This window comes from Falco cherrug, chromosome 6, assembly GCF_023634085.1.
Source record: "Falco cherrug isolate bFalChe1 chromosome 6, bFalChe1.pri, whole genome shotgun sequence".
Classification (NCBI taxonomy): Eukaryota; Metazoa; Chordata; class Aves; order Falconiformes; family Falconidae; genus Falco; species Falco cherrug.
In genome coordinates, this window is record NC_073702.1 from 50,444,915 (window position 1) to 50,457,579 (window position 12,665).

The following is a 12,665-nucleotide window of genomic DNA, read 5'->3' on the forward strand; positions in this document are numbered from 1 at the left end:
GTATTCCAACAGAAGGAAGTTTCAGAGGCAAGAACTTCAAGAATCCTCTACCCAGAGGGCCCAGAAAGGAGCTTATGTCTGCTAAAATGGGCTGAAAACCCAGGAGCTACTAGAAACTCCAACAACTGACCTATAGCAGAAGACTTCTGAAGCAGAGAATATTAGGGTAAACTGGAAAAAAGTGTATTGCCTCACACAAATACACACTGCCTGTTTTTTTATTATTTCTGTCACAATATAACTTCAAAACCACACTGGTATTTGGGGAGAAAAAATTTTGCTCTGAATAGAGAGATGTTGGAACTTAGACATCTTTCAGTCTCTTTTCCTCCTTCAATGACAATTCTGATCTCACCACACTTTCCAAAATCTCAGTATCTACAATTCTTATGAAGCTGGCTAGTATAGTGCAGACATTTCAAAATCCTATCCACAGTGCCTAATAGCCCCAGCTAAACCTGAATTAATTACTGCACAAATCAATAATACAAAGTTCTTCGGAGAACACATATTAATTTAATAATTTATTTGGTAGTCTCTTTTCCTTTTCTGATTGATAACATCAGTGGGGCAGATTCATATAGGTAATCACACAGGAAAGAAAACTTAACTTACCCATTCTGCAACCACATCATGTACTTTAGATACTGAGTCGGAATTGGAACTAAAGACAGTTATAGATATCCTGTAGAATAGTCCACCTGTCCATTAGAAACAGCATTATAATGTTAGAAAATGAGCAAATTTACCTTTTTAAGAACAAAACTTAAGTTTCATGATGAATATAAAGATTGGCTGAACGCCAGGTACAGGAACACCTCAAGCTCTTTTTGGCATTATGCAAGTTTGGAGCAAACAAGCCCTGCAGGCTTGGGCCCATTCTTACTAGTCCTGTCGAATTAGATGAGAATTCCTTCCCTCTCCATATTTTTAGAGACACTTGAAATGTGACATGGAAACTCACAATGTACATATAAATAGTATTTTGCATATGCCTTTTATGTGGTGTGTAAAAGCAAGATTATGAAAGTGTCATGAATTTAGAAAATAATCATAACTACTGAAGTCTGTTACATGGATAAATTCTCCTCTCAGCCATATTGTTATAATGCAGAATTCAACCAATGCAGATTGGACTAAAAACTTTGTGAGAGCGAATAAGGCTCATCAATTGAAAGTAACAAGATAAATGAGGACAGAAATAGGTGGGAGAAGGGATATCCAGCTCTTCTTTTCACTACATAGTCTTGGCTCTTAGGCCTGGTTGATGGCCAGATCATAGAATTAAGCTCATTAGTTTGTAGGCAGCTTTAAAAGATTTCACATCTAGTAAATAACATCAAATGATCTCATAGTTATGCTCTGTGTTAAAAGTCTACACCTTTCACAAGTTAATTTTTTTTCATTAAGCTACTAAATCTTCTGTATGCTCTAGCTGGATAAAATTTCTCAGGATGTGGGGGAGGTTTAAGAGTTTCTGGATCAATTCACTTGTATGAGTATGTACATGTGGCGTTGCCTGGTTCAAGGCTGTTAGAAAATGAAGTTATGAGTCTTGATCACAGATACATGTATTTGTATAAATCTTATCTAAATCTTGCAGAGACTTTACATAGGACAGAACAGTACATGACAACAATTGTACAGAAATCCCTTTCTGTTTTTTGATTGTAAAGGAATTACTCTATCTTTCTGACTCTAAATAAAAGACTTTTTATTCTAGGTGGAGCAAATTTCATTATTTTATAACTTCACAGATAATCAAGTATCTGGAAAAATTTTGAAGTCAGTATTTTCCAATTTAATTGTGCATATTAGTTACTATCCTATTCATGAGCTAGCCTGAGTATTGCTCTTTCTTCTCATTATGGAATTGATCATATGGTCACTGAGATTAGTATGAAAATTCCTCTGCAATAAAATCCTAAAAAATGAATGTCTTACAGGAAGATGGTTTACCAGTTACCTTCTTTGGTAAGCTATGATTAGATTTTAGATATGGGTAGAATGAACTTGCTTGGTTTTTGATTTATTTTTGTTTTTTCTTCCCCTAACTTAGCAGACACACAAATTTGTGTGCAGTTTAATCCGAAAATGTATTTTAGTTTCTTATTATTACTGTGATAGTTTCAATTAAAAGAGAAAAAAAAAGCCTTTGGAAGTAGAAAATTGGACTTTGCTCAAGTTGAAAACACTTGTGAGAGCTGGATCTCATTTATATGTATATATCCCTGTATATACATATATTAAATCTTATATGTATAATGTACCTTTTATACGTGCTACACACACACATACAGAAAGTGTGCATTATATATATTCTCACACATTAATATATAATCCTATATATATAATTTTAACCTTATTTATGTAATTATTTATATGGATAAAATCACCTTAATATAGGAATATGCAAATTATTTTTAAAATCAAACATAGTAACTACAAACTAGTTAACAGCTTCAAGATCTCCACCAGATGGTGACCCAAAGCATGTTTTAATGAGGTGAAAAAAGAACAAGAACAAAAAACTAATCTACATTTTTAAAGACTCTCAGGAGACTGCAGTGGCAGATAGTGAAAACTAAAGATGATTTCTCACTCTCCAAATTAAACAGTGGAAATCCCACCTCAAAACGCTGAATGAAAAAAAAATATTTTTATGGGCAGAAAATTGATGAAAAGTAGCCAAAGACAATTTGAAAAAAGAGGAAAAAAGAACCTGGAAAAACAATTCTCCCCACACCCACCACCAACTACAAAAATATAATGATCAATGAAATACCAGGTTTGTTTTCTTTTAATTCTGTTAGGCAAATTATTCAAAAGTTTCTTTTGGAAAATCTTTGCTTTTTGAACATAAATCCTCAAAAATATATGAATACTGTAAATGAAAAACATTCATACAACCTCAGACAATAAAATGGCATAAAAATCTATCAAAATACATGGCAACCCAATATATTATCCTCACAGTCTCATGAGAGCTGTCTTAGAGAAGCACACAAAAATTAGAAATCACGTTATTGACATTTACTGTCACTAAGATGTTACAAATTCCCTTCTACTGTACTTGAATTAGTATTCAAAAATCTTTTTGTATGCTAAATGGATCTATATCTAAAGGATGAAAGCTAGCTACTTCTACATTCAGTCTACCAACTGAATATCTAATAGATAAGATGATCTGGGTTTTTTCTACATCTAACTTAACGGCTTGACATACTGTAGTTGACCTCAGGTTGACACAGGCAGCCCAGCTCAGTGAAGGTGTAACATAAACAAGATAAAAAGACAGCAGGAGAGCTAGTAAGTTGTTTTAGTGGTGGGTAAGAGGTGGTATTTTGTCTTGTTCCAGATGGTAAATTGGCCAAGGAATGAAGATGTGATGAAGCTGATGACTGATGGTACATTACAGAAGAAACTGGCATTTGGGACTGCATGGAATAGTGATGGATTGCTGCTGCAGGTGTCATCAGAGTGCCCTTCAAGATGGTCTCTTTGTGCTGAATAATAACTCCACTGTATGATGGTGGCAAAGGTATCACATCTTTCATTATTGCAGTTCTTGATGTCTCCAAAATAGAAGAGAGATTTGCAAAATGTCCATAATCAGCATTTTCAAAATCCAAGGCATGAGGACTAACAATATTCAGAGAAGACGTTCCTTCTCTGTGCTTGTTAAAGGATCCATACACCTTCTCTTCTGAAGCCCATTTGGAAAGCCTCAATATGTTTGTTGATGTCAGAACAGCAGAATTCCTTATGTCTTCATCATCACCAATGATTTCTTGTTCTACTGCCCGTAGAGAGTATCTCAGACTGTCCCCTTGATTTTCAGCGGAGTTTTGTCCTAAAAAAGTTAGATGTCTTCTTCGTGTTACTGTGGTTGGCAAGCTTAACTCTGCTACATCCCACTGAGGGATCAGGCTTGGAAAAATTGTATCAAGATGGTTCTGAAGACTTTGTGGGAGTGGAGGTGTGGAGTAGCTGTTAGGAGGTACGCTGATTCTGACTTTTGAGTCTGACTGAAGAACGTGCCTTAATTCCAAAGACAATGTCATTGGAAGGAAGTCAGAACTCATCAAACTTATGTTTTTTAAAAAAACACCTGCATCTATTTGAACTTTACTTCTTGCTTTATCAATATTATTTGTTACAGCATCATTTGCTGAAAGATGTTGAGACTGTGGTGATCTGTGTGTTCTTGTACTGTTTACTGTACTCTTAATTGGTGTATTGATCAAGAAAGCAGCTTGGCTATCCCTTGAGCATGAAGTCTGGGTTCCTGAATGTGTTGGAAGGACAGACACAAGCTGCTGCCTGTTGCTTAGGAGGGTCGTGTTGGTTTGATCAGTTATGTCAGTTCTGATTTGTATGTGCAAACTATCAAATATCATTAATTTTTCTGTGGACTTTTCAAGTACTTTATCAAAGGGACTTACCTGTACCTGTAAAAAGGGTTGACTCAAAGATGCTTCCAGGGAAGGGAAAGGAAAATCAAAATAAAATTGACTGTTCAAAGACATGGTTAGGTTTGCAAAGTTCACTGCTGACTGCAACTGTGATATTGTCCTGCCACCACTTTCTGAAATTCTCTTCGAAAGTCCTGGCATAAATGAACTAAAGATTTGTGTTTCTAAAGTTGATGCATGACTAAAGAAGTTCATTTCTTCAGCTCTGTGATCTAATAATCTAATGGCAGATGTTTGTTCAGAGATACTGTCAGACTTAGCAAGTGAACTAATGGATGGCAATCCCTCTGTTGGGGAAGAAAGCAGTTTATTAAATGAAAGCCACCAATTTTCTGATGGCTCCCCAGAAAATACTTGAGATACTTCTTTCAAATGATAGGAAACAGTCCAGAAACTTGCTGTTAAAGAAGGGGAAATACCTACATATTTTGTTGGAAAATCCAAGTAACCTGAGTCCCAGGAGTTGCCAACTCTATTCTCTGGCTCTAATACGGAAAAAGCTGACTCTTCATTTTCATTACTATCAGGAAATGCATCTAAATTGTTCTCCAGCACTCCGTTTCTTAGGGTCTCACTTGGCTTTTGAAAATATCCTGAATGTTTTAAATAATGAGACCAATAGTCGCTACTGGATATAAATATGCTGTCGCTTTCCAAATATAGGTCAGTCAATGATTGTTGATAAACAGGCAGGGTCGTTACAATGTGGTTAAATGCTGAGCTTGTCCAGCCTCTTCCTACCAAAAGTGCTGAAAATGTTAGTAGCTCCCTACCGTGTTCTAGGACTGAATCTGTCTGTTGGACATCAGGCATAAATCTTGTGTATGATTTTTTAATGTTTTGAAAAAAAGTTGTTGGGTTTGCATGTGGAGTCTCCACGGAGGTTAGATTTGTAATGCCTCCTGAGTGATTTTCCTTAAGGTGCATAGATTTTCTAAATGGAAATTCACTGCTTGCTGCTAACAGAGAAAACGTCTTCCTATCAGCATTGCTCTCTATCATTTCCAGGTTAAAACTTTCAGGTGTGAAGTTTAGAAAATCTAGCTTACTTTTTTGGAATGACGATTTCTCCTTTATAGGTGATATAGTTAACCTAGAATGTCTGTCTTCTTGAATGTCAGAGGTGGTATGATAATTAAATACTGTCTTATTCCACAAACTCACATGCTCCAAGACATTGCCTACATGCATGAAATTGGTTGTGCTGCTGTTGGAGGATGAAATCCACACAGTTTCTTTTTTGTGTCCGTAAGCATTGCTGCTGCTGCTAACAGGAGAGTGGAACACTGACTCAGAATGATCTAGCCTATTTGCCAAAGTCCAGGCTCTCTCTGCATTAGGACTTCTGCTTTGAAGAAGAGGAACTGCTGCATTCTCAGAAGGCTTTGTACCAGCATCTGCTGTATCAAAAGTGCCACGAAATGAACTTCTAGAATAATTTGAAATATTTTCATTTGGTAACTGATTTGTGACAGTATTATCTAGGTCATTTTTTTCTGTAAAAGCAGCCAAGGTATTGTTGCTGGTCTCCTCAGAAGCATCTGATGTGGACAAAGTTGGAAGAAACAAGCTGTACATGTGTTTTCTCTCTGGGTTCTCATCTGCTGAGTTTTTACTGAAATGGAGAGGCCTTTGTTTCACTGGCCAAATAATTGGGGTTGAGATAATTCCTATGGTTTTGACCCCTTTTATCTTAGATTCTTGCTGCCTCTGTGGTCGTGAATGGGAGGATTCAGGTAAACTTCTCTTCATTCGGAAGATAACTGTAGCAGGAAGTCTGAATTCCTGCAGGTCTGTGTGTAGCAAGCCACAGAGTTAATGGATTAAAGAAAATATATGCAACTTAACTGTCTGTTCCTGCCTGCTCTTAGTGTAAAAATCAACTTACCAAGACTGGAAAATTATGCCAGTTAGCTGAGTTTAATTTTCTTCTACTGTAAATTAATTTGTGTTATTTTTCTTAGTACTTCTACTATCTCTTGGGAGTTTCAAAGCCAAAGAAGGGACTTAATTGTCCAGTTTTTATTCATAATAACATTACGGCATTCAGTTCCTTCTGTAGTTACGAAAATCAGACTTAACTACTGATGGTGAACATAGAGTGAGTGGCTCCACAAAAAGAAAAAAGCACAGTTTGAAAGAAATTTTCAGTATTTTCTTCTTACTTCAACAGCTTAGTAAATTCAAACAGGCTTAATTCAGATAAATTCTTTCACACTGTCTACTGTACTGCATGATTGCCAATGTACAAGAAATTATTTGCCAAGAGAAAAAATACTCCAGCAACTTTAAAACCTACAGTAGCAACTGATGCGTTTGGGGTGGGGGGTGGGGTGGGAGGGTGGGGAGGAGAAGAAAGAAAAACAAATCACAACCCCCCCCAGGTTCTAATTTATTTCTGTGGAGTACACTGAAAAAATAAATCTTTACAAAAAATATCTTTAAGCCTTAGATGAAAATTGTAGAAATGTATCTCTGTGTGGTTAATAATGTTTAACAATGATCTTTAACAAATTAAGAAGTATTTTAACAGTGCCTCACAAAATGATGCTCAGTGTCTAGGAGACAGTGATATCATAGAATTTGAGAAAACCTTAAAAGAAATCCCTGCTTTTTTCCTGTGCTAATAATAGGCTCATTTACTACCTTATTTTTTCCCTTAATCTTTCTAAATGAAAAGTGAATGATATCTGATACTGTCAACATTTTCCCTAGTAAAGTCTGATCCAGCTCTTCTTGAAGTCAGTGGAAAGATTCCTGTTGACTCAGTGGAAGTGGCTTTGCTCCATAGGAACGATTCCACTTGGCTCCTGTGCCTGACTAGTGAGGAACAGACAATCCCAGCATACTACCACCCTGGTTGCACAAGCAGGAGCTAGATTATGCCTCATAATGTGCAGACTTAAAACATTTCAGTAGGATGGTTCTTTTCAGACCCGTTTTAAAAATCCCTCTCCCTTCCCTTGTTATTTGCATGGGTAAACACAAAGTATGACACAAAGGGAGTCCCTTTTGTACAAGAGCCAGGTAAACATGATACAAATCAACACCACATTTTGTTCTGTTCTCATTTACACCATTTTTACATGGTCCAGTGAAGCTACTCCTGATTTATTTACATGTAAATGAGATCAGACCTGAGACATGACCCTTGACATTATGATAGTATGAAAAAAACACCTCAAAATACAATAAATTTTCTCTAGACACAGTACAAGGAAAAATGTAACACAGGATTTCTTACCATTGTTTGGCTTATCGTTTCTATTAGTATCGGGCATGTTAGTGGAGACAGTGGGTGGTGTAGGAGTAGTAGCATTTACAGTAGCTGGTAATAAAGACGAGAAAGAGGTGAACTTGAATGAAACATGAATGTTAATAAGGTAAGACAAAATGGGAACAATGCATGGCAATGTAAAATGAAACCATCTGCACACAATGCCATAAATGTTAAATAAACACATTATTTTTTCTGCACAAAGATGAATGGATATGAACTGAGATCCCAGTCCTGCAATCTTCACTTTCACTGACTTCAGTGGGAGTTTTGCCAGTGTAAGGTTTGCAAGATCAGTCCTGTACTTTCATAAACTCAAAATCCTCTTATGAGAGCTTCAGATCCAAACAGTTGTGCAAAGACCAGAAAGTAGATCTTATAAGTTCTAAGAGGCATGCACTTAGAATATTGCTTGTGGAAAGAATAATGGTCCCTACTCAGGGACTGAAGATGACACACAAATGTGAAACTAAAACACCCATGTAAGAATCTAATTAACTCCATTGAACTGAAATCAGACCCAGAATAATTGAAGTGGAATATATATTTTGAAAGCTTCATATAGGATCTCAACTGTACTGTTCCCACTGGCACTAATGGGAGTCACTCCCCAGAACCCTGGCAAATGTTTCCCAGACAAAGCAGCTAGAACACTTCTCAAAATCAGTGAGGAGCCCAGACTGCAAATTTCACCCACAGCGGACTGGGAGGGTACACATGCTAGAGGAATTCAAAGATCATGACATCGAATTTTCAAATAATAGTTTGGAAAATAATTTGATTTTATTTAGTAACTCCCAGGGAATGCAAATGCATATTCTGACAGATTTCTTTTTCCTGAAAACTCTTTGAACAATCTGAAGGTTACTGAAGTATAATCTCACAGCGTTGCACAAGTTTTGAAGATTTTGAGCAAGAACCAACCTGGAAAGGTTAAATGACTGTATTTTAGGCAGAAATTGCACTTTGGATTTTTTGTGAGGTTGTTTTAGCTAACATTTTTGAGTCTGAAAGTCATAAACTCAGGTTTCATCTTTGGGAGCAGGTTTATGTTCAGGTTTCAGTGAAACACGAAACTTGGGAAAAGAGAAGGAAGAGTTGGACACTGCAGCAGCCAGGTTCTAACTGGGAAAGTGAGTGTATAAAGTGAACCTTATTATACAAAAAAAGCTGCTTTTATATGAAACTTTAGGGCTATATTGTCTGACAGGTAGACAAGGCTTCTTACTGATTGTATCTTCCAGCCAATGCTGTTAAAGAAGGCATCTTCCAATGAATGAAAATATTTGCTAAGCATAATGGAGAAAACAGATCTTTCATCAGATGTAGCTGACATAATCTGGCATCCACAAACTGTGTTACTGGTGCTCTTGCACAACACACAACAAACAAACAAAACAGGAATATAAACTGGCCTCTCAGTTTAAAATAAATCTGCAGTGCTGACAGAAATAGACAGATGACTTTTTATGATTTTCATTATTATGACAATAATGATACTGATGATGAACAGGGTAAATCTCATCCGCCACTTCCAAAGTGACAAACACAGAACACCAGTGACACTTTACCAAACACTTTGCAGAGAAGGAAAGAGTGTTATCTTCATGCAGGTATTCGTAGTCTTTATTGGAGATGCGATGGTCTAAGACAGGGGTCCTCGAACTTTTTAAACAGGGGGCCGGCGCGCGGATGAAGTGGCAGGCAGTCATCTGCGGCTGCTTGGTTCCCCCCGCCATGTGTGTTCTATAAATACCGGGGGCCAGACTGAGAACCCTGGGGGGCCATATCCAGCCCGCGGGCCATAATTAGAGGACCCCTGGTCTAAGAAGTTAAGAGAGGCAAGTTTGAAAGGTAGCATCTTTTATTAGAGGCATTATCTTCTACTAGACAAGTTAATACAGCTGGAAAAAGGCTGAGGCTTTCAGAAAGGCAGGCTTGTATCACTGTAAGTGTGTCCATTTCTGCAGCCATATTAGCTGACCTAATGAAAGATATTCTCTGTCCTTTCACAAGATGCCATTTTGATAGAGGGAAATGCTCAGAGTTCTTCCAAGAGAATACACAAAGTTCTTTATATGGTGGCTATATTAACCTTTACATATAAAAAGCCTAATACTGAATAACTGTTGCTGTGACATTTACCTAAGGTATTCAAGTAGCAGTATTTAGATCATATTGTGCTTTGTGAATATGATGCCTGAAAATTACTGTTTGAAATCTGATTACAGACATAATTGGCATTTTACCTTCCCTGTGAAGACCAGTAGAATATGCTCCAAGAACCTGAATTAAATTTAACTCAGGAAAATCTTGGAGAAGTATACTGAAGACTGACATAGGTCTCTTAGTGGCTTCCCAAGCTGAGTGCACTTTCCTTTTTATTTTTAAACCAAGTCTGATTTACTTCTAAATGCTGGTTTTGAAAGAGTTCTGTGACTTTCTCATCCCCTTTTATACTTAATTCTCTTCTGTCTCCTTCTTCCGCTGTTCAGCCTGAAAAGGGTTACAGAGCTAGACATTTTGGGTGCAGCTGCTGCTGCTGTGATTGAAGTTTAACATGGCATTCCACCTCATAAGCAGGTCTGTGTTCATGAAGGTCTTGGAAATGGGCTGATGTTGTTCATGTTGAACATTTTTATAGAACTTCAGCCTCTAAGCAGAGCAGAAAGAATTAACTGTCCTTGCATGTCCAATTCACATGGCATGAAATTCTTTAGGGTTTACCTATTCCTTGCATTCAACTGAGCTGATCTTTAAAGACACCTAATGAATTCTTGTCTGGGGTGATTTTTACAATAATAAACCATTGGTAAATGATGTAACAAGTATTTCATTAGCCAATAGCTTCTGGATTTTGCAGTTTGATGTTAAATTTTTACCTGCTACTGTCACAAGTACCTATAGCTTATTGGGAAAAAAAATATGAATAGTCAGTTCCTTTATTTACATCTGCTCATTTTTTGTTTACAGATGCATCCACTTCTTACCCTGGTTAATATTTTACCGTCAAAATGTGCAGGAGGAGAAGAAATGGAGAAAGAAATGAAAGCACTCAATTAATTCAGTTTTGATATAATGAAGACTATTTGGAAAATGTATTATCAAGGGAGTGATCACATTTTTTCCACATATTGTACGTACAGGACACCCACACACTTGATGAGACTAAAGAATTCCTTTCCTTGCTATTTTTTATTGCAGTTCACCCTTTTAGAAACAATAACAAAAAAGAAAGGGAATGAAAACCCCATGGTAAAGGTTTACCAAAGATGAAACTGTGAAAATGACCTGGACTTCTTACCTTGGCAAAGGCTTCCCAGGTTTGCACAACTGGTTGGTTCAATTGCAGAAGAGGGAATTAGGTATGATCCTTTAGGAAAAGAAAGTAGAATAATTAGAAAGGTTTGGCTACTGGGCATAAAACTATCATGTCTCAAAATATACTGTATCTTGCCGTGACAGTCTTCTTCCTAACTTCTCTCGGTGGCTAAAGGGATACTGCCATTTGCCTGTAAGAGCCAAAGTGTTCCTATTTTCTGTTGCTACTGAGGTATCCATGAAAACCCTGCTGACTTGCAAGTTAAAGTATCATTCCCTAGTTTTCTTAGCTTTCACTAAATAGCATTGCATTAAATGAATGCAGCTTGTGTGTACTCTGTGAAATGGCTTTAAGTGGAGGGGTCAGCATGGACATAGGATTTATGCAATCTTTATGAGTAATCATGTGTGCCTTGGAGAAGCAACCCTGCTCCGCTGCTGTGGCACAGGTTACCTGCCACACACTTGTGAGTAATCAACCTGTGACAGACACCAACCAGATAAAAGGTGATTAAACTTGTTCCTCTGCTCAGGGAGTGGGTGTGATTAATATTCTGGTATGCATGATTTATAAGCAGATAATGTTATAAGTCTGTATCTCTACTGATTTATTCATATTGACATGCACACACTGTGATGATCTGGAGAAAAAAACAGGGCATATAAGAATGGCTACAGAAAAAGAACTGGTGAAACTGCATTAATGACACTGTGTATCCCAGCGGTTCAGCTGCAGATACAGCTGCTTTTGCATGCTGTGTTGAAAATAACGGGGCCATAGAGCATGGCATAATCTGAATCTACTGGGAGCGTTGCCCTTTTGGCTTTTGCTTTACTGCTTCAGAATCATATTGACTCAATGAGGTTCTCTCATGAAACATTGTATCCTTCCATAAAATTAAACAGCCACCACCCATCAGCTCATAAAGATAGCTAGGAAAATATTTCCTGTGATGCAAGAACAGATGAAGCACGGGGCCTCAACAGAGAAATCATGTCACACTACAGATACCATTACATGTATTGCTGACGAAAACAGGGCAGAATTTAAAACATGTGATCCTCAACAAATACTAAAACTCAGCATTTTTTAATTTTTTTTTTCCTTGGTACACTTCCTATGAACTCCAGAAAGGATGTTCTAAGTGATTCTAGTACCTCTTGAATGAGGGATTCCCCCCGTCCCCCCCAATATATTTGATAATATTAAGCAGTAGTATCAATGCCTACTGTAAGTTATCTCCCCTTGGTTCTGTATTATGGAAAGACCACCTGAAAGTTGGCTTCGAAAATCTGTAGACCTACATATTTTCTTCAGGGAGCATTTAAAAAAAGATCATGATTTTTATTTGGTGAAACTAAAGAAAAAAATCCAATCCATGTCCGATGGAGCCAATGCTGGCTGGCTCCAAGATGGACCCACCACTGGCCAAGGCCGAGCTCATCAGTGACTGTGGCAGCTCCCCTCTGACAGCACGTTTCAGAAGGGGGGAAAAACACAGGCAACGGCAGCTGCAGCCAAAGAGAGGAGTGAGAACAGGTGAGAGCAACAGCGCTGCAGCCAGCCAGGCCGGGGCAGGAGGGGCAGGAGG

At 37.6% G+C, this 12,665-nt stretch overlaps 1 protein-coding gene across 8 annotated transcripts in view; it reads right to left on the minus strand.

The window, feature by feature from the left end:
- The window catches only part of ADGRG6 (adhesion G protein-coupled receptor G6), a 112,834-nt gene that overhangs the window by 46,857 nt on the left and 53,312 nt on the right, over positions 1–12,665 (minus strand). For 6 of the 8 annotated variants that reach the window (XM_055713911.1, XM_055713916.1, XM_055713917.1 and 3 more), the window contains exons 5-7: positions 11,057–11,125; positions 7,720–7,803; positions 616–701 (exon numbers count right to left, since the gene is read on the minus strand). In XM_055713911.1, coding sequence (XP_055569886.1) covers positions 616–701; positions 7,720–7,803; positions 11,057–11,125 — 239 coding nt within the window. Of the gene's footprint in view, positions 1–615; positions 702–5,524; positions 6,269–7,719; positions 7,804–11,056; positions 11,126–12,665 lie in introns of all 8 variants that reach the window. The other 2 variants (XM_055713918.1, XM_055713912.1) reach the window with 2 other exon arrangements.